We start from the raw sequence: 26,774 nt of genomic DNA, 5'->3' as shown, positions 1-26,774 counted from the left end.
AGACGAAATCATTTATTACAATATTTACAGGCTACTGTGACTGCAGAATGGCTGACAGCATCTCACGCGACATTTCCCGTCTTCTTTCTCTTCGCGGAGCGAAGCGGCCCTTTAACGGCATGCTCATACGCGATGCCTCGTAACAATATAATTATGAGGCATGCCGTAGTGGGAGGCTCTGAATTAATTTCGACCGCCGTGGGTTCTGCAACCTGCACCCAATGCACGGTACACGAGCATTTTTGCATTCCGCTCTCAATGGAATACGGTTGCCGTGGCCGGGGTCAAACCCGCGACCTTGAACTCCGCAGCGCAGCAGCATAGCCACTGAGCTGAGTTTAAGTCAACGAAACGAGCTGAGTTAACTGAGTTTAAGTCGAACTGAACAAGTTCGTATAGGAGGTTCATATAGGAAGTTCATATAGGAGGGAAGGGAAGTGTAGTAGGGGGCGGCAGAAAGTTAGGTGGGCGGATTACATTAAGACGTTTGCAGGGACAACATGGCCACAATTAGTACATGACCGGGGTAGTTGGAGAAGTATGGGAGAGGCCTTTGCCCTGCAGTGGGCGTAACTAGGCGGATGATGATGATGATGAACAAGTCAACGAACTGAGTTTAAGTCAACGCGCCACGGTAGTGGCGCGTTGACTTGAACACGATTAGATTCTACTCCTGACTACACTATTACGTAAGGAGCTTTCAACTTGCGTAATATTTTTGCACAAAATGCCCAAATGGTGCGCCCAGTGTTCAATAAGTTGTTCCCAGCTCCACATAGAGCAATAGAAGGAGAGAAAAATGGGTTGGGAAAGGTAAGCAGGTTAACCAGAAGAGCTTCTCATTTACTGCCCTGCACTGGGAGAAGTTAAGGGGAAAAAGACGGCAAGAATAGCAGAGGAATAAAGTAAAGGCACGAAGAAATAGATCTGGTGGGGATCGCCGGTGAGAACTATAGCCTCTCAAATAGGCCACTCGAACGCTAAAACTTCAAGAGTGTCTTCACCGACTTGAAGAAGACAAGTCCACTTGTCGAAACATTGGCTCCTGCTTTCACTTTGTTCTCGTTTTGCTCATCATCGATTTTTGTGGTATAAATGTTTCAAACAGGGATAAGGTGCCTTCAGAAAGGCTGGTCTATGTTTCGATAGGGGGGCTTATCTTGTGGTGTGGCGCCTGCATAAGCTGGCCTTCCAGGTTTGTCCGGTGAAAAGCGGCTGGTCGTCGTGATGAGCCAGCGTGGTCACGAGTGACTGCCTGTGTGTTCTGTATCAGGGACAATGACAATGACATGTCCAATAGTTTCCTCGCTGCCGCAGTGGTCACACGTAACACTACTATCTCTTCTGATGAGGAAAGCAAAGGATTTGGTGAAAGGGATGCCAAGCCACAGTCGGCAAAGTACTGTTTTCTCGGGTCTACATAGTCCAGGTGGAGGACGATATCGAAGACAGTTTCAATGCAGACGTGTGTGCAGGAAACTAGGTGTGTTCCACAAGGATGGTGTGGCATCATTCGGAAGCACTCGAAGTTTCACTGCTGTGTCTGTTGTTAACAGGGGGATTGGTTCCTACACACCTTCTTTGTGAGCAGATAGAGCAGCTTCATCGGTATGTTTGTTGCCGAGTACTCCACAGTGGCTTGAAATGTGACGTCGTGTTCTCGCTCGGTGAGGTGATCAAGGAGCTCTCCGATTTCTAGAACTAGTTGTTCATAGCGTCCATGGCTCAAGGTGGAAACTCCATTTTTCTAGGTGGTCCTTCAGTAATATACGAAGTGCGTTACGAAAAGGAGCAAGCTCCGTGGCTGTCGAGTCTTCTTGAGAGATGTCTTGGAGTTTACAGTGGCGACTTTCGCAGGAAAAATCACTGATCCCGCAGGCCCGTCCACGGTGCTTGAACCATAAGTGTGCGGATGGGTAAAATCAGTGCATTTTTACAGCGTAAGCTGTTATGGGCTCATGTAATAGCTGGCGATGATGTCCGCCGCCACCGCCGCCGCCGCTGGTGTCCATCGCAGCTATCGCCGGGAAAGAGAAAAAATATTCCCAGTTCCCGCCACGATCGAACCCGGACCCGCAGCGCGGGAGTCAGCTACTCTACCACGGAGCTGTAGGCTAGCACTTGCTAGCTTGCGGCGGGAAAATGTCATATGCACGCGTCCTAGCGCGCGAGGAGACACCCCATGTGACATGCGCGCCGCGTAGCGTCGACGCATGCGCACCTTGCATTGCATTTACATATTATTACACCAGGTGGCACGCTGTGTAGCAGCTGCACAGGTAGCGGTACAAGGTAGATATAGAAGTCTTAAGGAAGAAAACGATTAAGGAGATCTACAAAAATACCTAGAATGAAAAACATTTGTGGCATAATTGATTAAATCAAGCGGGCTATAGGTAACTGTTTGTCACCGCCCCGTTTCAAAGGGGATGCCGATAAATCATCATCATCATCATCATCATCATCGTCATTTGCATCCAATCGTGCCACTTTCACGCGATGCGAGATGCGCACCGCGTAGCGTCGATTTGTGCACAGTTTGCATTGTAGTTGCACATTATTACACCAGGTGGCACGCCACGTAGCAGTTTATAGTTAGCGGTACAAGCAAGACAGAGAAAATTTGAGGAAGAAAAGAAGATTGAGGAGATGTATGCAAAAATGCTGGAATGAAAAACATGCATAGCATACCTAAATAAATTAAGCAGGCTTGGTGACTGTTTGACACCACCCAGTTTCAAAAGGGATACCAATAAATCATCATCATCATCATTATCATCATCATTAACTACATCGTATCGTTCCACGGGTCAAGGGTTGTGGCATGTGCGCCGCGTAGACACGACGCCTCTTCGGTGCACGTTATGGCGCCTCCTCGCAAGGTACGAACCGCTGCTGAAAAAGCGAATCGCAGAGCTACGCGCGGCTGCAACGTTGCCGGCGAAACTGTAGTATCTTCTTTTTCTCTCTTTTCTTACTGTGAGTAAGCGTTGCTGCGCATGAGTGCTATTGATTTTGATTTCGAGTGAATCCGACTTGGCATCATTTCGCTTACTGAGTGAATTATACAGGATGTCCCAGCTAATTTGGCCAGAGTTTAAGAACACGCGAATGCCACGTAGCTGCACAGAACCAAGGCAATTGCACTCAGATGAACCAAGATACTCAGATTATTTTTTTCATTCTTTCATTCTACCTTATTAAATAACAATAATAATGTTTATATTTTCATCATGACACTGACGAAAGAAGCTGTAGGTAAAAGCTGCTCTCCGTAAAGGCAGCTTGACAAAGGTACACCGCTACCTTTGTACAAAACATGTCAGCAGCGGCAATTGCAATAACATGCAGCATACAGCAAAATAGGATAAATAAATAAGAGAATATCTTAGTTACATAAACAGAAAAAGCACAGGAACAAGTATAAGGGTGACCAGAGAAGCAGTGCAATTTCAAAACCTGGCGTATACAGTTTTCGCAATTCGACCGGTGTATACGGCAGAAAATCTATACCACCTTTCACATATTTATTAAGTAGTGCAGGCATTATGTGGACTTATCTTTGGAATAATCTGTTTTCGGGTTTATCACTTTCCAAATTTCTTTGTATCGTGTATTAAGCGACATAAGTGCTAATTAATTAATCAGCTGCTCAAACATTATAATTAGATGAAAAGTGTGATTGAGAAAATTGTATAGCAACATGAAAAACTCCCGATACAGCTTTCTGTTGCCCAATACATGCTACATAAAAGTGTGTTCCCGAGCGTGAAAGAAGCCCGCGAACACACGTAAAGTGCCTCGAGCGGCCAGTCACGCGGCAATTTTGCGCGAATCGTCTTGTGCGCATAAGTTAGCATCCAAACAGCCACCGTCCGGATCTGTGGGAACGGCTGATGACGTGGACAACAACGGAACCAGTGATTAAAACTCTCCACAGGTTCCACTTCATGGTTTAGAATTATGTCACCTAAATTGATTAACTGAAAGGGTGATTAGCGCAATTTGTTCATTTGGTAAGTATGAATTATGACTTTTCGGTCAAGTAATGTCCGACTTTTGGAATAATCGAGCTCAAGGAGTAAATTACATTAGTTGCCGCTGGCGCAAAATGTAACTTCTGTTTGAGACAGGCTTCATAATAATGACACGTGGCTCTCATAAGTGAAGGCAGCGACGTGCCGACAGTACCAGTCTGCAATGCACAGTGCTCAATAAGAGACAAGAATAGCTGCGTAAAATGCCGATATCTGCCAGCGAGTGGTTGAGCACGTGCTCACGCGTATCTTTTAAGAGGCCGGCATCTTGTTGAGAGCACTGCAAAGAAAGTTATTTGCTGCTTTCGATAAGATAGTAGGAAAGCAGGAGAAGCCAATCTTCTGAATACACGAGTTAGCGCGCTGAGAATCTGGCATCACGAGTGGCGTGCGTGCGGGGAGCAGGTTCAAGGAACACGTGGCGTATAAGCTATGCAAAGACGGTCCCTCCCACAAACCTTGCAGAGGCGGAACGAACATGCCACAGGCTCTCGTCCAAGTCATACGAATCGGCCCAAGTAAACCTCCCCGTGATTTAAGGAACGAGAATATAAAGTGGAAATTCAAGATTAAAAAAAAAAATACGGCGGAAACTTCCTCAAGATGAAGCTTGAGCTCGGGTGCCTCCTGCCTAATTACATGTCAAAGGAGAATTCCTTTTTCTCGGCAATCACTGCCTGAAATTTGACGAGGTTTGTTGCAATTAAAAGAAAAAAAAAACTTAAAATCTAGTGGCCGTCGGTATCGAATTTTTTATTTAGGTTGTAATTTTTTTTATTAAAAATTGGCAAGAATCAAACACTTTCAGAAAACGAAACTATCAAGTTTACAACTCTGGAAACGCAGCAACGAAAAATGATATCACAATTCTGTGAATTGCATCTGATAGTACATCTAAAGCGGGCAAAATTGATATATTACACATGAATCTGAAAAAAAAATTTAGTAATATGGAGATGCAGCTTTTGCAGAACCCTGGTACACAACGTAACAAATTCACGTAAGATATAATTTGACATATTGAATTTCTCCGTCTTGAATGATGTTATGTATGCCGTTTACAGAACCGCGATGTCTGTTCTTGATGCAAAGCCATTAATTTATAAACTTCGTGCGTCTATATTTTTCCGAACTTGCGAATTTTTTTAAAAATCACTTTAACGAAATTGAGGCCCTAAATAGAAATCCCGCTTCCCACAGTCACTAGAATTTACCTTTCTCTCTCAAATCAAACAAATTTCAATGACATCGGTGCAGGAGTTATGTCAGAAAAGCGTTTTTTTTTTTTTTCATTTTTACATGTACTTGAATAGGCCGCGTGGTAGGTGGGCCCGAGCTAAAACTTAAGGGGCAACTATCCTGGTGCGAAGCTATAGTGGCTCCTTATTTGCGCGTTTGCGAGCGAAACGACCTCGCTTCCCTTTCGTTGGATTAGGGCAGCCGGGCTGTTCTGGTGCATGACGCAGAAGCACTGCTCACTTTCCTTGGTCGAGGCACGTTCGCAGTCCGAGAGCAGGAGCAGCTGTGGCGAATCGCGCCCGGTGTTCCGTCATTGCACCAACGAGCGCGCGCCTCGTTGCCAAGTGCGCGCCAGTTGCGCGGCGTAGGTGCGCTGCTAGCGCGTGAAGGAGGGGAGCTTCGGGCTTTGTCGCGGGTGGTGTGGCCGTCGTGCCCAGAGGAGCCAGGACCCCCAAATTATTGCAGGGTCGCTTGAATTCACCCTGAATGAACCCTTAATGCATAGATAATACAGATTAACCAAGAAATGTAGTTTCAGTTTTAAATTTATATAATTAACCTATGCATATATCCTCATTCTTTTTGGATAGTATTGATATTACTAGGTCTAGTTGAAGACTGCAACATTTTTATTTTGCCGGATTGATGAGCGGAAAATTGATTTTTTTTTATGCTGAGCCGATAAATTGAAAATTAACTTGCGTCATTTTGCCAAGGTCTTGTATATAATGCTACGCATTAAAATTAAAGCCTGCGGTTCTACGCGCCTAAACCACAATCTGATTATGAGACACGCAATAGTAGAGGACTCCGGCTTAAGTGTGGCCACCTGGGGGCTCTTCAACGTGCACCCAATGCATGGCAAGCGGGCGTTGTTGAATTTCGCCCCCGTCGAAATGCGCCCGCAGTGCATGGAAATCAAACCCCCGACCTTGTGCTTAGCAGCGCAACGCCATAGCCAGTAGAAATGACAATTGCATATATTGTTAGCAGCTGCTTAAGGGTATTCGTCAGTATTTTCATAATTCCTGACTGTTTTCATGGACTGAGATATTTGTACTAACGTAATGAAAACTTCGTTTTAGTACCGTGGCGGAGATCCGAAGGTTGTGCGAAATCTTAAGGGAAAAAAACTAATCAAAACTTGCGCGGAGCGAAATTTTTTTGCGAGTTTTTCTCAACTAATAATGGGGCTAACTAATACTACGGCGGGCGGGCTTGCTGCGACGCCATGCATTTTTCACGTCTACTAAGCTATCTTTGGTAGGTGCGGAAAATAAGCAAAAAAGAAAAAGGAAAGGGCAACGTGCAGAACTGAGCTCATGGAAAACCTTTCATTCGGTTGTTTGTGAACGCGCCCTATAATTTCGTAATCACGCACTATGCGCAAAATTAATTCCCGAAGAGCTATAGCGTGGCTCCTCCGTATCCAAGCTCGTGTTTTCATATGGAGAAATCATCACCAAACAGTTCTTCATTGAGAACTAAATTTTGATAAAAGCGACCAAAGATATGTTAAACTTGAAAACAGTTTTCAACTTTTTATCCTCGTGGAAGCTTAAAAGAAAAAAAGTTACACATTGTGTTTACAGCAAGTAAACTGCGCAAGAAAACATATGTTGCAGTTTTTTGAACTGCGCTTGCTAGGCAGTCTGGAGTGGACAGAAATACCAGATGATAAGTGGTTCTAGGTTCTCTTCTGAGTACCGCCGGTTTGTGAAACACGTAAACCAAAAAACGCTTTTAGCTTGATTAAAACAGACATTTTATGGGTTTTCCCTTCTTTAAATTCTCTATCAGCCACAGTACATAGAGTTTAGATATACGTATACTTTGGTTGTATATATAGTTTCACAGTTGTAAACTTGGTGTGTTCTTACTTTTATTTCGATAATTGCCGTCAATGTAACTTAAATAGATTTTATGGCGCACATAAAGAATCTGCATGACTAGACTTTCAAAAACTTCCTTTTTTTTTTAATTCCACAATCTTCATGCATATAACCCAAGAGATTGTCCATAATAAGCGCATTATTACTTTTTCTGCCTATTTTGATGATATGAGACAAAGTGAATCATAGTCTAAACTGTTATCAAAATTCTCCAATAGTTGCACACAACATAAAAATACCGGCAAACAAAACACTGCCGCCAACAACACAGAAGTGGGTCCATTTTCATATATCATATAGATTTAAAGAGTATGGGTGCCCTGTAAATACATATTCTTTTGTGATAGCACAGTGGACATGCGCTTTGTACTCGAAAGGTGCTTACTGGATTGTTCAGGTATCTTAACAAGTGAAAATCAACCCCGCCCCCCCCCCCCTCCCATCAGGAGCAATTAACTATGTAAATCAGTTTCCCCCTTTTCTGTCAGGTTGCATCTGTCAAGCAGCGAGGTTGTTGCTAAGGGGTTACGAGCATTGACCTGCGCGAGTTCGCGCTCGTGCAGTGATCCGCGTTTTCGCGGTGTCGTGCATCTCCTCGACGACAATTTCCGCTCGGTCTACTGCTGAGCTCTTCATCTTTGCGGCAGCGACAAACGCCAAGCTTTGTCAGCGTCGGACGACTGATTGTGTGCAAAAACAGGGTCAAGAACAGGCAATAGAATCCACAATGCGTGTCAACCTGATGCGTGGTTCCTTTGCCGTCATTTAGAGTGCTTACGCAAATCGAGGTAGCCCTTAGGTTTTCTGGGGAACTTATATAAGACAAAGAAACAGTGGAACTGCAAATAATAACTATAAATTACTAAACAACCAATACTAAGTCCTTTATTGTATCAACACCTCGTTGATCCCGACTGACAAGAACCAAACTTCTGACGTGACAGTTGTAACACTTCCCCGTCAAAATCAGCTGATTCTTTCACACGAATGCTTTCTTTTGGTATTGTTAAAGAACAAAACATCGCTTGTTAGACGGATGCCTTTCATTACGTTGCCACTATTTCAGCACACTTGATCGGGCTATGCTAGTAGCCATGGCCAGAGCAATGAGGCATAACGTCAGAACGCTGTCTCAACCGGCGCTCAACCACTCATTAATTCACAAGTGCCCTTTCATAGTACTTAGTGTTTGGCCTATATCCATAACGAGTGTTCTACGGCCATAGTTTTGCAATACCTTGCTCGCTTCTTCACCAGTTGCGTGGTTAGAAGCGTAGAGACTGCAGTTCTACAAACTTTAGATGGGACAATCCAGCGAGGGTTTCAAGGAAGGATGGTGCTTGCCTGGAACCATTTCACTCACTGCACTTTCGAGTATCACCTAAAATACAGACACATCAGGTAGGACGCTTCTTTATCCCCTGATCTTTCTGCGTGCCATATTTTATTGCTCCGCTTTAGCCAAATCCGAGAGTACATTCGGAGACAGTCATCCTGTTCTTGCATCATCACCTCTTGGAAGGGAAGCATCAGCTATAGCTGTGGAAAGGTTCGGACATGTTTCACGGTCAAACTGAAGACCTGAGAGGCCGCCTCTAGCTACGCAACCTCGTGAGTGCCTCGCATTAAGTGCATTTTATTCCCTCTACGTATTTCCATTTCTATGTTTGGGGCGCCTTGGAAGCTATAGAATTGTGTAGCTGAGCACAATCAAATCGCAGTCTGGGCAGCCGCTTCTCGCCTGGCAAAGTTCAAATAAGGCAAAATTAAAAAGTTAAAATAAATAAATAAATAAGTTAATGCACCAGGGCTCACAATTTCGGCATCCTAAAGATCCCAGTTGCCAACACATGCCATGAAGATGAAATACCGAATCATTTCTTTATAGGCCAACATTTCTCCCCTGGATTCCCGTCTTGTTAATGTGTGTGCCATTGCTGTATAGGCGTTGCGGGCTATGTTTTTCTGTTCGTAGATCTCTCAAGTTTCGCTGTAGCTGTGAGCGCTTATAGGTAGCCCATTTGGGCCTACTCAGTCAGAATAACAGCAAGCAGTCAACATAAGGCAACGAAGTTTTCCGTTCATATTTCACGTTCCCCAAAACTCTCCTCATGCTGGGTACAAAAATAGGAACCAGCCTATGTACATGTCGACAAGCTAGAGCAAGTCCTCCTGGAGTCAAGTGCCGAAAAGCAGTTTGTAGTTTCTTTTTTCTTCTTAGCAGTCTCGAATGAAGCGAAAATAGTATACACCGCTTCTTTCGCTTATCTCAAGCCTTCGGTTGACGAGTGTTTTTTTTTTTTTCAGATTAGGGTCGGCAGGGCGGCTTATAAGCAGTTGCTGCCCCTGTCAGGGGCACCCACTAGCACCCGGTGATCTGTCGTCGCTCTCGACAGGAACGAAGAATTCGAGAATGCTCCTCGTCCTTGTGCTCGTCGCCGTGCTTGGTCTGGCCTACGCGGATCACCATGAAGGCCAACCAGGCTCCGTCTGTGGTAATCACCTGTTCTTTCTTTGTTTCATATGCATATTCTGAGCCACGCCTTAGCTGTGAGTTTAAGAAGGAAATTGTAAAGGGATGCATGTTCGAAAATGGCCTGATAGATTTCATGAAATAGGTTCTCGTATTTTTATATGTACGGTTGCTGAAGGCTATGGAGAAGAAGCACGATAACGTTAGGTGAGCGCTTCATAGAGGGCCAGCTCTGTCATTAGTGCATGCAAAACGCCGTGAAAATCTGTATATTCAGGTTCACAACAAAAAAGCAAATAAAAATAAATATAAAGAAGAACAAAAATGACGCTTACACCAGAACAAGGTATAGACTGGATAACTGCTAGTTCTTCACTCTACACCTTGTTTCCTTGTTTTTCTCGTAGAAAAATGGTTCATAAATAATGTAATTGATTCATTTGTAGCATAACTGTGTTCAGTGTGTCATGGACGACGTAGCCCCTCGCGTCATCAGGCTCGCTGGAGGTTCAAGTCTTCTTTTATAATGGCTAATGATGAGTTTTAACAGTTTGTCTACACCGACGCAGTGGCTTTGTTTTTAGCAGATCTCTTGTTTTCTCTCGATTACCGAAATTAGGACTCGCAAGACGGTTACAGTCTTCGATACATATAGAAATTGAGACTAAGCTTTGGGTTCCCGCGGGGACAATATTTAAAATGACGACCAAAATATGTTAAGATTTTGCCACTACACACATGCACGCTTGCAGTACTCGTGTACCTAACCCTTCACCGAGTCCTTGAGAGGCTTTATCAAAGTTGCTCCTGATGAAGTGATTTGATATCTGGTATTGTAAGTTGCCCACGCCCTCGGTTGTGTAACTCAGTCCCTGTATAGAAACACGAGCATTCCGAACGTATGCATGTGAGAATAACGTTCCATGGGTTGAGTCTGGATATGTGCTATGTGGGCTCTGTCAGCTCGCTTCGTACTGTATATAAAATACAAATGTAATATAAGTAATACTTGCTGTTTCGATTTGATGATATCCTTAATTCAAGTGTTTTGGCTTCGGGCCGAAGTCGCAAAGCTTTCCGCTCATAAGTGCTGCTTTCCGTTGACCAGCCACCTTCGCTAATTGTATGTGTAACATTAGACAGGGCTGGCTGGCATTTGGTCTTACAAACAGTTTTAATGTATAGGTGCATTTTTGTGAATCAGGGGCCCTGTACTCAAGGGCCCTGTAATCAGGGGCCCTGTACTACCCGAAGTCGCACTGTAATCTATAGGTCCATCTGTATCGAACACGAAAGCTTATGAACCTTAAACACAATGTCTACTCTTTTTGGCTTGACGTTTGACCCTGAACAATAGTCACCTTTAATCATTTGCCTTTTATCCATGTTTTAGATTGTGAAAAAGTGTCATTTATTGCTGGCTATGCCGAGTAATAAATTAACGGTGGTAGTATTCGTAAATCATTTAGACTGAGCTGGCCAACTTAAACGAAACTACAGGTTGATTACGTGGATGCACTTCTCACTGTCAGTATATGCTTCTCAGTACCACGAAGGTACCGCTATAGATACCAGCGCTGTCAAATTTTTTTCAGACATGTAAAGAACGAGACAAAAAGTTGTGAAACGTTCGTTAAAGTCTGCTTCAAAGGCTGTAAAATTTTCGCTGAAACTGTCGAGTGGTTTCTAAATAATGCAGGTGGTTTGCGCCATTATTAAATAAGCTAATATGGCTTAACCCTTCAGCCGAAACGGTTTATGTTCGTGCAGTATGCATGTCGATAATAAATAAAGAAGTTTGCCAGCAAGGTACAAAGGGATTTAACTTTGCTTACATGCTTATAAAACTAATGGCTGATGACACGCAAAATTTTGTGTTTACCTTCAGAATGTGAAGTTAGAATTCCAGCATCGTTAGAAAGAGCACGCGTAACTTGATTTACTGAACACGAAAACGCACTTGGTCCGGGTTGTGCCTGCAAAAACATTTTTGGTGTTCATGACAGGAGGCCTAAATTCTGCGGCATGTGCTTGTTCATGATGTTGTCACGGCCAATGACAATTACGTACCTTTCGTGCAGGTAAAATAGTGTGTTTGCCTCTCTTGTTCCAATTGAAAGCTCTGTGCAGAATTCATTTATCCGGCGGTTATGAGAAACAGAAGCGATAATTCATACAGATTCGCTTGGTGGAACCCAGCCATAACATGTACTGCACTTTGTACAGCTGATATGTCATCTTATTTACCCGCTGCATTTTTCTACCTCCCAATAAAATATATTAGAAGTGTAAGTCATGTACTGCTACGCCTGCTAACGGCCATAAATCGAACGTATTTAGTGAAAGTACAGCAACCGCAGCGTTAAAACCCTCTGTAATGAATTTCATAAAGAATAAAAAGAACATGCTTTTCTTTAACCTATATAACAAGCCTATTTCTTTCGGCGCAATAACCACAGCGTACGAAGTCAGTCACATAGTCCACGCGCTGTACAACCAGTTTCGGCCGCCTGCTTTCGGCTGAGGTATAATGAAGCGCAACCTTGAAAGCCGTTTTTGAAGGAATTTTTCTAACTTCGAAGTCGCTAAAATGTCGCTAAAATTTCGCCATATTGATCAGTCTGTCGCAAGAAAAGTCGCTGGTCGCTAAATAAAAACCTTTGCAACTAAACAGAAAGAAAGGTCATTAATTCTAGCGAGAAGATCGCTACTATGTCAACACTGGTAGGTAACATTGTCCAGTGCTCTCTTCATGATGGCACCAGTGGTCACAGGCTAAGGTAGCTCCATCTTTATCGGAAGCAAAAACTTGGAGAACTTCGAAGAGCTTGTTAAACATATGATTCAGCCTAATTAAATATGAAGTCCTGTCGCAACACGAACACTCAAGCCAGTGTTCCTTTCCTTTTTACCCTTATCGGATTCAGTTTTACCGTTCAGAACATAATCTTCTTTGGGTAACATGATACGAAGCACGTGTTCCTGCATATGCTGCTAAGCGCACTGAAGCGTTCGTGGCAAAAGAGCCCTGTACACAATATATTGAAGACATATGACACATTGACAAGAATGGTATCGCAATTATTTTTCAGTGAAATATGCATAGCTCTAAATAACTAAGCATTCCGATTCTTCTTATTGTGTTTTTTTTTCATGAATAGGTGCTGAAATTGTGCGTTAATTATGGCAAAGTTGGTCACCAAAACAGAAAGAAATAACATTGCTTCACTGCACAAAAAGAAGAACGGTTACGGCACCGTGTACTGGAGTTTTCCTTTCGACAAGCTGTATCATTTTCTACGCAAATAAGCGTAACCTAAGGGGATGACAAAAAAAAATGTGGCTGTGGTAGGAGTGTTGAAAGACATGCGTTTAGCCTGTGATTGTAGGAACGTAGTTGCTTCACCCGCGCCTCTAGTTCAGGGATAAAGACCTGTTGCCATACAGAGTCACGCAGAAATGCTGGCGAAATGCATAAAACTTTCTTTCGAACAATGTGTAAACAATAATAACTCCTTGCATATATGCATTTCGAAGTCACCTTTGCAATTCCTAATGTAGTGTTCTTCCAATGATAATGCACAGCCGCGATGGTATAACAAGTGAACGATCCGCGTTGCACAACTCATTGCAATCTGTTCAGAGAGAATGCGTAGCGGGCTCTGCACAGAAACTGGAACAGCTAACTGATATCTTAGTTGACGCTGTCCGTATCTTCAAAGGTGGCGTGATTTTCGCATCGCTTAGCCTCCTTGCACCGTGCCGTGGCATCCAAATTCATTGAGAAATGATAGTAAAGGGACGAGAATGTCCCATGTGAATAATGTGTCCTTGCGTAGTCAAATAGCTTGCAACTGCACCCGTATTTACCCTGTGGATTCGGTAAAAACGCTTCAGGTGAGCGTTCGTTCAGCTGAGCTTCAAAATTAAAGCTTTGTCCTTGTTGCATTTTATCCATAAGAGTTCTAACCCCATCTGATGTTCTAGACCTCACTACTGGACCGAAGACCCGCAATCTCAGACGACCCCACTAGACCAATTTATTCCCTCTTTCCTTGCAGCATTGGAAGAAACGGCCAAGCGTACTCTCCTAGAATGCGTCCAGACGAGTCTGCAAACAGAGGTAAGTTGGCTACTCTACAGGTCAAAAGGTTGCAGATATGCTGTGCAAAGACGCTGTGTTTTCACAGAATATCAGTGACTGCAGCCAGGCTATACAACTTCACTACCTAATAATTCATCCAGACAGTTTGATTAACTAGTGAAGAACAAGTTTCCTCGTCTATATCGTTTTTTTTTTTTTTTTGCTTTGTGCATACACTAGCCTTGTACTGTTCATTCTCACTTTACTGTGACAGCATACTATTAGGGATACAACAATAAGTCCCTGTTTGGGAATTAGTAAAAGGCAATGTGATCGTCCTCATTGTGTTAAGTATGGTTTATCATCATGCAAAGGCACTACTGCCTCAGGAATGTGCTGTGTGTGTGAAGGAAAATCCCACACATATCAGTATTGGAAAGGTGGATATGGAAAGGTGGATAGGTTGGAGTTTGGTTATGATGGCAATTATACAGCGTGGATATGAAATAGAGCTGCGCAGAAAGCACTAAGCACCCGTCTTGCGTAGTTCTTGCGCTCTTTATCATACAGTAAAAGTTTATGACGAATTCGAAAATAATGCGGAGTGCGCACCTTTACGAAAGGTTATTTGGACGCACAGAAAACAGCTCGCTGGGGAAAATCTCCGTGTGAAACATCTCGACAGTTCGCGCATGAAATGGTATACATCGTGTCATTCTATGCCAATGTGGTGCACGTCATTTCATGAGCGAATTGTGCGTATGTTTACATGGATGAAGGTGGAAACTTCGAGAGTCAGTTCAAGACGCACCAAAACGACTCCAGGAAGCAAGACGTGTCACTAAGCACACTTGCCGACCATTGCGTTTTGTCAGACCAATATATTAACTGGGATCAGGCACGTGCGATGGCATTAGAAAAGCATCTAACCACGCGTCTTATGGTCGCTTCAAGCGCATATTATGGCTGACAGTCTCAGCCGAAACGATTGTAATCAGCCACCTCTGTATGATAGGTATCGTGCTCACATTGTAAGACGTACTTAAGGATATTGTGGTCAATCTTTGGGCTCATTGCGAATGACGGGAGCCTATACACTAGCTTTACTAAATCTTTTGTGAACTGTGCTTGTCTTCATTTTTCATCTTGTTCCAATTATAGAACAGAGTAAGAACCACACAATACTTCTACATAAGATGATATGCTGCTGCATACCTTAATGCGTAAGCCTTCTTAGGTGACCCACCCGGGAAGTCTGTCCATCGGTCCGTTCATAATGCGTAACGTGAGGCACTTCAAAAAGAAAAGGAAAACAGACTAAATTTGAAAGGAAAATTTGAAGAAAGAAATGCAGCAGAGCCAATGAGTTGGAATCTATATACAGCGAAGCTTTGTGTGAGTTCATAAAGAGCCGAAACAGGATTTCGTGTTTATTGAATTTCCGCACAAATTATCACGGAAGGCTTTAACAGACATTGTCGAGTGGCTAATTCAATGCCGCGGACGCCTCCGTAGTTGCGAGCGCCATCTTGTGGTGCTGCAAGGAACCCAGCAACGCGCTCGGCGCACGTGCTGCGCAGTGATTGGTTGGCCTATTCGGCTAGAGAATAGCCAGGCCGCAGCACCCACGGTCACGAAATCCAGCAAGGTTCGCAAAGAAAAGCATTGCGTTTAAAGCGTTGATCGGGGTGAGTTTCGAACTTAGGACCCCAAACTCGGAGGCCGAGTGTTTTACTCACTGGACTAAACATCCATGCTTGCGGAAGGTGAATATATCTGAACCATATGAATGCGTTGTACCGCTCTGTCTGTGTTGTCGCGCAACACAGAGAGATAAGCAGTAAATGAGTCACAAATGATAAGGAGTGATGGGGGTTTATATGGGTCTTGCAAAAGGATGGATAGGTGGGCTAGTTGGTAATGCATTATAATAAAAACTTAGAGCGCTAAAAACACACAGGACGTAGAAAAAGAAACGCACGCCACAAGGGCGCTTGGGGTGTGTTTCATTTTCTACGTCCTGTGTGTTTTTAGCGCTCTAAGTTTATGTTATGTTATATGGGTCTGATCGCGGCTGATAATCGTTCGACGCGGATGGCTGAGATGCTGCAGAGCGATAAGGGCTTACATTGGTCGGAGCAATTCTGACAAAGTTGACAAGGACGGACAAGGTTCGGATCGAGTCCGATAAGGTTTGAACAACCGATAAGGGTTGATAAGGTAGCATCATGTCCGATAAGATTGATAAGGACAGATAAGGATTGATACAGGTCCGAATAAGTTAATGCCACAAGACTGATAACGACCGATAAGAATAGATAAGGGTCGGATCGAGTTCGATAAAGTTGATAGCGACTGATAAGGGTTGATAAGGGTTTATACTGGTCGGATCAAGAGCCAAAACAGATTACAAGGCCAATGACGCAAACATTTAATGAACGGTCTACTACTTCGTGAATCACGGAAACAACGTACGTCGCATCGTATGCGGGGAAATGAGCAAGTGTCATAATGCTTACGCCTACTTAGACAACTTCAGTGGACTTTCTGAATTTCTTTTTTTGAAAACGTGTTAGCGAACAATGCCTCAGCTACGGCACTTAACACGACGTTAAGGCTCTTTGGTGCATTCCATGGCTATAGATAACTCAAAATAGACGGAAACACAACAGACAGACTACAGTAGTACTAATGTCGTCTGTCCCGCATGTTCCCGTCTATATTGTGCTGCCTATAGCCGTTGATTTCCCCGGCACTGTCACGTCGTCTCACCTGCACATTTATTTATTTACAGGAAAAGTACAATTTTCCCATATTTGGTGGCGCCCTTTACGAATACAATTATTTACTATTAGAAGTAGAAATTGTGGTTTCGCGATAACCAGCATAATTTATTTACGCTATAGTGGGCAACAGTGCAGCTGAAGCAACACCCTTTATTTCTGCCTTTTTTTCTGCAACCTTTTTTTCCGCGCTGTTAAATAAAAGTGGCTGAAATGTATCGCTTGCTCTGCAGACTAACCAAAAGCTGCACAACATGAAGGGACAACTTGAATGCGGAGACGTTTACTGCGTTTTCCTGGCAATCTGCCAGCGAAACAACGGTACACTGGTGAGTAAAATTTTGAATGGTCCTCTTGCCCCTTAGATCACATTTCGGTTCGGCAGAGGTTAAAAGCTCAAAGCTGGGTTTGTTGTGTTCATCCGTCTGTCCCTTCCGTTGCGTCGCATTTCTTACATTAAAATCGTCTTCGTCAGGGCCCCTCGCTATCCTCAGCTTCGCCCTCGTTGATTGGCGAAGGAAAACTAAACTTTGAGCACCATCACCACTGGCTACGTAACTCACGCCACTGTGGCAACGTTAAGTTAGGAGTCGGCCGCGCTGAACATTACGCGTAATCGCGCTGCTTTGGCACTCGGCAATTTGTCCGCACTTCTCGGCGCCGTGTCGAATGAAAGCGTTGACTTCAGTGAGTATTTACACAGTAAGCGACGCTGTAGCAGACGAAGACGACGTTGTGTGCATGCAAAGGTCATAAGGCGGTGGTATCCGCCTCAGGAGCCCGCTGCTCTCGTAGTATATGACTTAGAATTCGCTGAAGTTCGCGTATTTTTCAATTTACCTCTTTCCTGCGGTATTGTTTTTCTTAAATATTTTGTGAACGTACGAAACGATACAGGCATTATTAGGTATATTTAGTTATTGCAGCTGCTGTCATTTTCCCATAAGAAATCAAAGTGATGAATTCGTTTGCTGTTAAACGAATCGTTGCAAGCTTGCGGGCGAATCTATTGCCGAACCACAACTCTGGAAACAGACAATGTCAAATAATGACCATCAGTGCCACTCGTCTCTACAAATATCTGTAAAACTATCAGCCCGCCCTTTTGTATTGCGCGTGTTCACCACACAGCCAATAACTCATTTAGATTCAATTGCCCACATTCTAGTGCAGTTTCTGTATACGGTAGTCAATGTCTTGGTGCATCCTGATGGTTGCCTTTAATAAGGAGGCTGCCTTAGGCTGAACAAAGACTTGTACAATCAATTGACATGTAATTCAAACCTGCATAAGTTTGTCTTACAGATTACTGTCCAACTGTGTGCACGTGGGTGCTGTGAGCGTATTACATCGCCGTTTCCTTTTTACGTTGCTGCCTTCATTGTTTGCGTGTTAAGTATGATTGGGTGGAGATACACTGTGGTTATTCGATCCCTCGCAAACACTGTGTTTATTCCATGCAACAAATGCACCGTACTGTTTGCTTTCTGCGAGAGAAGAATATATTCATCTCCAGAACATCCCTGCTTCAGAAAGACAGCATTACTGTTTTTTCATTCACATCATAATAACTCAAATATAAATGAAACCAACTTATAGCAATTAACAGGGAAATAGGGCAAGGAGACGCAATCTCTCTAGCGCTATTTACTGTGTGCTTAGAAGTACTCAAGCTGTTATACTAGGAAGGATCAGGAATGAGGATCAAATGGTAACATCTCAGCAACCTGTGGTTTGCAGGTGACTGTCCTGTCTAAGAATGGGTTTGAAGATTATTATGCAGAAGACTATGGCAATGTTAAATATTTTGGTAAGAGAAAAAGAATGCCTAGTTGGCAATCAGCCTCTAGAATCTGCACAAAAGTGCGTTCATCCAGGCAAATTAGTCGCAAGAGCACGGAACACAAGAATGAATTCTACAGAACAATAAATACTGACGCCGGAACGCATGCGGAACACATTACCAGGTGATGACCAGCAGCTTACTACTATCCTTGAAACAGAAAGCGTGCAATCATTGGATTCTAATGGGGAGGAAACCCGGAAGTTAACAAAAAAGCGTAAGAAGTAGATAGGAACCCTGCAACGAGCGATGGAATGAAAATTGTTAGGCGCCAGGTTGAATGACAGGAAGGTAGCGGTGTGGTTTATAGAGCAAATGGGGGTAGGCGCTATTCTAGTTGGGATTAAGAGGAAGAAATGGAGCAGATAGGCAGGCCAAAAAACAGTTTGGTTTATTGGAGTTAAAAATTCAGTACCACACAAGAGAAATGCATTAGAGGAAACCAGAGAACCGAGTAGTCGATGACATTAGGAAATTTGCAGGCACAGTATGGAGTAAGCTTACGCAAGGCAGGAGTAATTGGAGATCGCTGGAATAGAGCTTCGTCCTGCAGCGGACATAAAATGGGCTGCAGCTCCTGCTGATTCTGTTACTGATCATGATGTCGACAGCGGATTTTCATGGCAATCCCGATTTCCCGAAGAACAACATGCTGTCCGTAATACTGAAGCGAAACGTAGTAACGGTTTTGTCCTCAGGCGGCATTCCAGATGAATCTTTGACATGGACATCACTTTTTGATCAGTATTATTCGCCAAGTAAGCTACAAAGAAAGCAAACATAGTACAGGGCCATTATTACATGTAATAAATGTAGTTTTCGGAAACAATCGAATCAATCCGGCGATGGTGATTCGCCCGCTGTGGTAGATTAGCGGCCACGGCGTTGCGATGCCGAGGACGCGGGTTTGATCCCGGCAGAGGCGGCCGCATTTCGCTGCGAGTGAAATTCATAGACGCGCGTGCAGTTAGACTTAGGTGCCCGTTAGACAGGTGGTCAAAATTAATCCGAATTTCCTCAATACAGCATACCTCACAATCAGATCGTGGTTTTGACACGTAAAACCCCAGACAGCGCTTGTATCGTCTTTCTATTTTTGTCTCTTTGTTTACCACGTGCTGCTAGCATGGTAAGTTCGAACTAGCCGTATTCGCCATTCTTTTGCAGTTCAAAATCCCAGAATTTAAGTTTAATTTTTGACGGCAGTGAACCTCTGCAAAATTATCCTTAACACGCGAATAACCAAGGCAGCAACGCAAGGAAACAGGAATAAGCCAAAGACATTCACGTGCACAAAGTTGTATACTACATGCAAAGATACACGAAGGAACTCCTAAATTACATTAGTGGGAGCTTTTGCTGAGATAAAGGCAACTTCCTTCTTAAAGGCAACTCAAGATACAAACACTGGCTAACATCCGAACCAATGGCACTAGATGGTGAACCCTGCAGTCTAAGCAAGCCAGTGAATCTCTTGCTAAGAAGCACAACAGCAAAACTCTGGTTAATTTATCCAGCCACTCTTTGGGAACGCCCTGCTCTTACCCGCCATACTCGAACTTTGTCTCATGGATGTCTCATGCGTCCATGAGACACCCATGTATCCTTACATATATTTATTAAAAAGTGCAATGCCGCACGCATGCTTACATATAGGAGCCATAATCGTATTAAATGGGTACGTTTACAGGATATGCTCGTAGGAAAAGGCGTCGGCCAATCCTGACAGCGGAGTAAAATTAACAAAGGCGACTAATCAAAACTTTTGGAACTTTGTCTGCAGAGAACTCATTAACAAAGCTGCCCGGAATGTTTGTTCTCGATTTGACGCCTGTCCTCACGAAATCCTCTGTATTGTACGAACTGATTTGTGAACGCGGGCTCAGATTTATAAGCCTCACGCAGCAGTATAAGCAATGAGGTCAGTTTGGCCTCTAAGTTTCCATAGTTCAATTTTGAATCCTGGACATTATTTTTCTATTTTTTTGCAGGAGCTTCCCCCTTCAAACACCCTATTCACGGTAAGCAGTATTGTTTTCGCTCTACCTAAGAGTATTAAATGCCACCAGGACATCACTGACCACCGACTTGACCTCCGTGACTTGCTTTTCTCTCTCTCTCTCTCTCTCTCTCTCGAATAAACGAGCACCAATATTCTTGTTGCGCTCAATCTGTAATGCCTGGGCAAGGATAGTGCCAGCGAAACCATAGCGTTTATTCTCTCGGAAAGCCCTGTATGTCAAAAAATCTGGTGTTTAGGATTCGAATTGATTCTTGTTATGTGAGCAGCGTTCATTTCCTGTAGTCTGTAATGCAAGCAAACACTGTCGTGAAGCAACTAGAGCCATATATTATTCAACGCTGTATTTTACGCACAGTATAGCATTCATAACGACTGCGTGTAAAAGCAAACAATAAGGAAATCAAAAGCTTAAGTAGTAATAGACACAATACTTTACTTATACTCGTTGAAATTAAACAAGTAAGATGTGATAGTTTGTTACAAGTACTACCATTTATGTTTTACCGCTTTGGAAGTCGAGAGAACAAAGCAACACACGTGAGAAAAAACGCTCAACTTTAAAAGTCTCTCAAGGGGCCATGAACCATTTTTCATCGAAATTGAGAAATACATTAAAAGTCAAAATATGCTGTTTCAGAAATACTTTGGCAGAAAAAGTACTTCAGTGCGTTCAGCAGAAGCGCAGTTATTGGCAACCAAACACCACCCTTCGCGGTGTTTCCGCACCTCCTTCAAGGCCTTTCACTGCGAAGGCTACGGGGGAGCGAAGTGTGCCCACAGCGCGCCGCCTGCTGAACGCCACCGTATCACCCGTTTAAAATGTGATTTTGGACGCCCACGTAGACGCCACTACTTCCGATTTCGGCGCCTACGACGCGCCAAACGTGGCCAAACACCGTTGTATTCAGCGAACCGCGGTGTGCTTAGCCAGCGGATTCGTCCCGGCACCCCGCGGCGGCCGCGGTATCTATGCGCCACGTAGCCGACCGCAGCTATACGTGTAATGGTAGTGCGTACGCTCAACCGTTTGCTGTGTGCACGACAGGGCTTGAGTGTGCGCCCGCGCTCGTATGATCCAGTCTGGCCGTACCGCGTGGTGCGGACCGGCTTTGTCCTGCACCAGCTTCACCGACGGATAGATGCCACATGCAAATTGCGCATTTTGAAGCTCCAGCAACCGCTCAATACGAAGCGAAGTCGGCCAGCGTGTCTTACCAGGCGGGGCCAGGAGTCGACCTTAAGTTTCGCGTGGTTCGAGGCTTTGGTCGCGCAATATCATTTAAGTTCGAGACTAGTTGAGTATTCAAAACTGTAGTCCAAATTGGCGAGACCCGACGCCTATGACACACAAGCAGGGTGGCCGATATTCAATGTACACGCGGGCCGCCGACGCCGAGTGTGAGAAGACGATAGTCGGCTTCTTCCGGAAGCACGTAATTCTTATCGAAATTCGAAAGCAGATTTTCGCTTATTTCAGCCTGTTTATTAAACTGCGTAAATAAATGTACACAGTAACAGTAGGAAGAAGCGCACTGATCCAAACAGCCTACTTGATTGATGTCAGCTATTGGCCAATAGCAGCCGCGTATGGGAATCCGCTTTATTACGAAATAAAGCGTCCAGGAAAGAGTGAGGACAGGCCCTTCTGGTGAAGAGAAAGCGTTTGAGATAAAAGTGACCTAGCGCTGCGCTTGCGAGCTCCACGCACCACGCACGACTGCAAAACTTTGCTGAGATGTTTACAGCAGCGTATGCTACCCGCGGACTGCATTTACACGCATTCTTATGCAGCGAAGTGTTTGCTCAATTGTTGTTTAAGAGAACGTGTACAGATTTCGGGCTGAAACTTGTCACACGTATGTCTAGACCATATACTCATTGAAGCATTTGCATTAATGGCTTCTTTCAGGTTCTGAAACGCAAACTTAAGAGCGTAAATTCCAAGGAGGCGTGGTATGCTTTTACCGGCTAGTCGTATTAACAGGCTATAGTCACACTTGCAGCTTTGTAGACAGTTTTGCTGCGATCCTGCACGGCCGTCCAAGTCTCAAAGTATGGACAGCTGGGCTAGTTGGTTGTGATTAGGATTATGAAACATCGTTCCAGCGCACAATTGAACACGGACGAACACGGACTTTTCTCGTCCGTGTTCAATTGTGCGCTGGAACGATGTTTCATAATGCGTCCAAGTCTCCCTATATTGGCATTAGGAGGTGCTCTTCTTGGCGTCACCATTTTTTTTTGCCCCATTTTAGGAGACTGAAAAGGCTGACCTGCGCCGTACTATCCTAACCTGCCGTGACAACCTCCTGAACCAGGCTAGCAAGACTACCTGAATACAACACATACGTGCATGTACAAGTTGTATTGATTCGGAAATAAAATCCTTGCAGTGAAGAAGTCTTGCAATTCTTGTTCGTCGACCTGTGCAGCTCGATCGAAGCCCGGTGCGGCAGAACACTGAAGTCGTAAAAGAGCGGCAGCAGTGGAAGTTGTGTGTCTTGGTGCGCTGACGTAAGGATACAACAAGGTGCACCGAGGGCACAATGCGTGCCGACGTTATGTTGTGCAATGTACGCTTTTGACACATCTGAAAGCTTCTCATACGAAAACGTTAATAAGTAAAGGGAACGGTGAAACTTTTCCCAAGAATTGAAAAAGAATAAACGCACGAAGCCATAAAACTGTGCCCCGAAAATGGTATGTCGCTCACACTGCTAGAGGCCGCCATTGCATAATCACGACCATCACGCCTCTTCGGCTTTTGGCAGGGCATGCAGCATGTAATCATAATCATCATCATCCCCCTGTTATTATTATTATTATTATTATTATTATTTCATGGAGACAAATAAAAACAACGCAAAGTAAAAGAGAATACGAAGGCACAGTACAGTGTACACAAATTACAGTCTAACAAACCAGTCGAGTCCTGTTGTTGAGAATAATTCTATGACAGCGTTGTGGGCCTCGTATCGAATTGCTCGAAGGATTAGAAATAAGAATTTGGTGAGGGAAGTTTGTGAAAGACCAAGCTGGTGGAAAAGAGCGCCCATATAGAAAGTAGGGCGTTTTCCCAGGCGCAAAACTAAGACCTCACGAGAAACGCGGAGACGACAATAATATTAGAAAAAGTGATGGAAACAAGCACACAGCTAAGAAAGCTCAAAATGTTTTGGCAGGTGCTTGAAATTTTCAATGCCGAAGCTGTGGTAGTGATAATTGCCCTCAAAAACATGGGTGCAAGCTTTTCTCCAAAAAATGCATCGGTGGAAAATTTTGACATTTTCGGCTCAATTTGGCTGCTTCGCCATCACGCGATACACCGCGGCGATCTTAAATTATGGGGTTTTACGTGCCAAAACCACTTTCTGATTATGAGGCACGCCGTAGTGGAGGACTCCGGAAATTTCGACCACCTGGGGTTCTTTAACGTGCACCTAAATCTAAGTACACGGGTGCTTTCGCATTTCGCCCCCACCGAAATGCGGCCGCCGTGGCCGGGATTCGATCCCGCGACCTCGTGCTCAGCAGCCCAACACCATAGCCACTGAGCAACTACGGTGGGTACCGCGGCGATCTTGACCACCCACCCCTCCGAAGACTCGAAGTTTCGAAAGTCACGAAACACTGGCATGGCACGCATTGTTCCACCACTTGACGGGCTTAATGAGCGATGACGCGGCGAAAAAGTAACAAACCATCGCGAAAACCTAAACGAGGAACCCACTTTCGCATTATCGCAAGAGGCTGGTAGCAGTCACCTCTTGGCCATCACTCGCGCGTCTCGCTCTTGCTGCGGCAGAGATCCTATCTCAACTGAAAATTGAAATTGAATGTAAACTGAGCCTCTTCATTTAGAACACTTCATAGCGGCGTAGTGTTCGGAACTCAGTATACGCCATATGTTGCGACTCAGTACAGTGTGTTGTGCAATGTGTGTCGTGATGACTGCATTATTGTAAAATGTCTCTTACAGACACGGTAATGTTTAAAAAAAATATGAAAACATAAAGACACACGGGATATGAACACTTGTACAAAAATAAAAAAAATGATACAAACGCAGTAGGAACATCAAGATTATGGACGCAAGATGATTCACAAAAGCAAATCTCCTTGTGCACTTCTACAAAACAAGCAGATATTTACCTGCAAAATTATTGAGCAGAAATGAGATGCAGTACATGGTTGACTGTGTAGAATAGTTATTGAGGATTGGGTGTATGCGAAGTATTCGTTGACACTGATGCTACAGATGATGAGACTCTCTTCAGTGATGCAATGTGTAAAAAAATTAATTGAAAAGAAATGGGTTAAAAAGCTTGGTCGAGCGCTCTTTTAGAGTAATTGGTCACAACTTGAAAGTGAAACGTGTATCCTCAGCCATGTTGCAATTTCAGCGATTTTGTCACTAGAATTAACTACTTTATTGTTTGTTTAGCGACACCATACTCAATTTAGCGAACGGTGAAACTTTTTAGCCACGTGATAGAACAATCGGCTACAGTTTAGCGCCTTCGAAGTTAGGAAAGTTGCTTCGAAAATAGTCTTCTTGAAGGCACTTTATTATTCAGTAATTACATCTGAGAGACCGAAATTAGCTGATTGACGAGTTGTATTTGTGACCATGATGAAGCAATGGTTGCCTTCACAAGATTCACACTGTGCTCGCAAAATGCGTGTATTTCTTTTTTTTCTTTATGAAACTCATTTGGATGGGTCTTAACGCTACGGATACGGCCCTTTCACTAAATACGTTCGATTGGTGGACATTTACAAACTTTGCTGCACTATTTAGAAGGCAGCAGGTGAATATTAAGACCGATGGATTGTAGAAAGGTGTGCAAAACAACGTCTTCTTGGGCAAGTTGATGCTTAACCTTGCTGTACGTTCTGTTTTTGGAGCGTGATTTAGAACGTGAGAAAAGAAAAGGGGAGACAGTGAAGAAAAGGGGAGACAGCCTTCACTGTTTCTCCTCTGTCATTTGTCCACGTCCAGCAAGCTTACTGCGCAGTAAGCTTGCTGTACATTTTTGTTCCAAAATCAATCAGATAAGGAAGCGCTTCTTTATCTGATGGATTTTGGACAAATTAGTTCTGCGAAGAGCCTTCAGGTAGACTAAGCGGCGGAAGTGTAGTACTTTACTTGTGTAGATATCACTTAATTACCATGCGACCTTAATTAACATGCGACCTTCTTCGTCTGGCAAAATTTTGCTATCCTTTCAAGAGTGGCGAGAACTAGAAAATTTGCAAGGATGATGTCGAACAAGTGTTTCTGTTTCCTAGGAAAATCAGACCTCACAATCTGAGGGTAAAGGCTGAATTTGAGCAGTCCGCATCCGTTGTTATGTAAGTATAACAGTAAAGTAAAAGCCCACTACACACTGCTGGTAAATTGACTCATTATCCTCACTCACACTGACGCTAGCCAAACATGAGAGGCTTCAGTAAATAATTCAGGCCATGTTAGAGCCTATTATAATGTTCCAGAACGCCTACGCTACCTAAAATTTACTCGAAAGCTTTAGCGAGAGTTCTGAAGATTTTCAAGAAAATTTAGCGGTCATTTCGCGTACTTTCATCTCATTTTAGCGAGAAGCTTCGAAAATTTACAGCACCACTGATTCTAAGAACCAGTGGCAGCTTCGCTGCTCATTCACAAATAGAAATCCATAATGGTGCACAGCCTTTTATTAATTAGTCTCACCCAAAGGGCAAAGCAATGACAACGACAGGGAGCACGTTAGACCTGTCATGCTGCTGCGCAGTGTAAACAGCACCCCGGACACTAGGCGTCACAGGTATACCCGACGCGACGGTAAGTGCGTATGTGGCGAAACAGCGCCGTTAGAGCTATGGTGGTATCGCATGCTCGCGCCTATAGACATTTTCAAAGGTGAGAAGTCCCGCAAACGGCGTGAGCCGCTACGGCGCCACCGAGCTGTGACGATTGCCGAAGCACCACACAATGTCGTCACCCGTGAACCCCGACTAAATTTGAGAAGTTTGAGCGCAAGACACTTCCAAGAACTACCATCTATACTACCCTTACATTTTTCCAAGCTACTTAACATGTTGTATACACGACTACTCAGTGGCAAAACAAACGATACCGAAATTTTCTGCTTGAAAGAAATATATGACACCAAGAGCCTAATTATTTAAATAAAGCAAGCATTTCCTACCTTTCTATGACTATTTGCTTAACCATTGGGTGGGATAAAGACGGTAAAGTATCGCCATCTGGCGAATATGCATGATTATTGCATGACGTACGTACATGTGACCGATTTTCGATGGACCCCATCATAAAACACCTTCGTGTTAAAAAAATTTGGAGGACGCTTAAGCTTCGCCTTTAAGAGTGAAACGCGATAGCATTCAAAGATCCCTG

General features: G+C 43.9%; 2 protein-coding genes across 5 annotated transcripts in view; one reads left to right on the top strand and one right to left on the bottom strand.

Moving 5' to 3' along the window:
• Positions 1-22,774, top strand: part of LOC126548425 (uncharacterized) — a 43,089-nt gene extending 20,315 nt beyond the window's left edge. Inside the window, exons 2-6 of the mRNA XM_050196569.2 lie at positions 9,476-9,663; positions 13,703-13,764; positions 16,742-16,837; positions 20,343-20,372; positions 22,630-22,774. Of these exons, the coding sequence (XP_050052526.1) occupies positions 9,582-9,663; positions 13,703-13,764; positions 16,742-16,837; positions 20,343-20,372; positions 22,630-22,710 (351 nt within the window). The 5' untranslated portion in view covers positions 9,476-9,581 and the 3' untranslated portion in view covers positions 22,711-22,774. The remainder of the gene's footprint in view (positions 1-9,475; positions 9,664-13,702; positions 13,765-16,741; positions 16,838-20,342; positions 20,373-22,629) is intronic.
• LOC129381127 (sulfotransferase 1B1-like) overlaps positions 1-26,774 on the bottom strand; it is a 337,139-nt gene that overhangs the window by 275,942 nt on the left and 34,423 nt on the right. The gene's annotated exons all lie outside the window — the stretch shown is intronic.

Source organism: Dermacentor andersoni, chromosome 1 (assembly GCF_023375885.2).
Source record: "Dermacentor andersoni chromosome 1, qqDerAnde1_hic_scaffold, whole genome shotgun sequence".
Taxonomy (NCBI): Eukaryota; Metazoa; Arthropoda; class Arachnida; order Ixodida; family Ixodidae; genus Dermacentor; species Dermacentor andersoni.
This window is presented reverse-complemented; position numbering and strand designations above follow the sequence as displayed.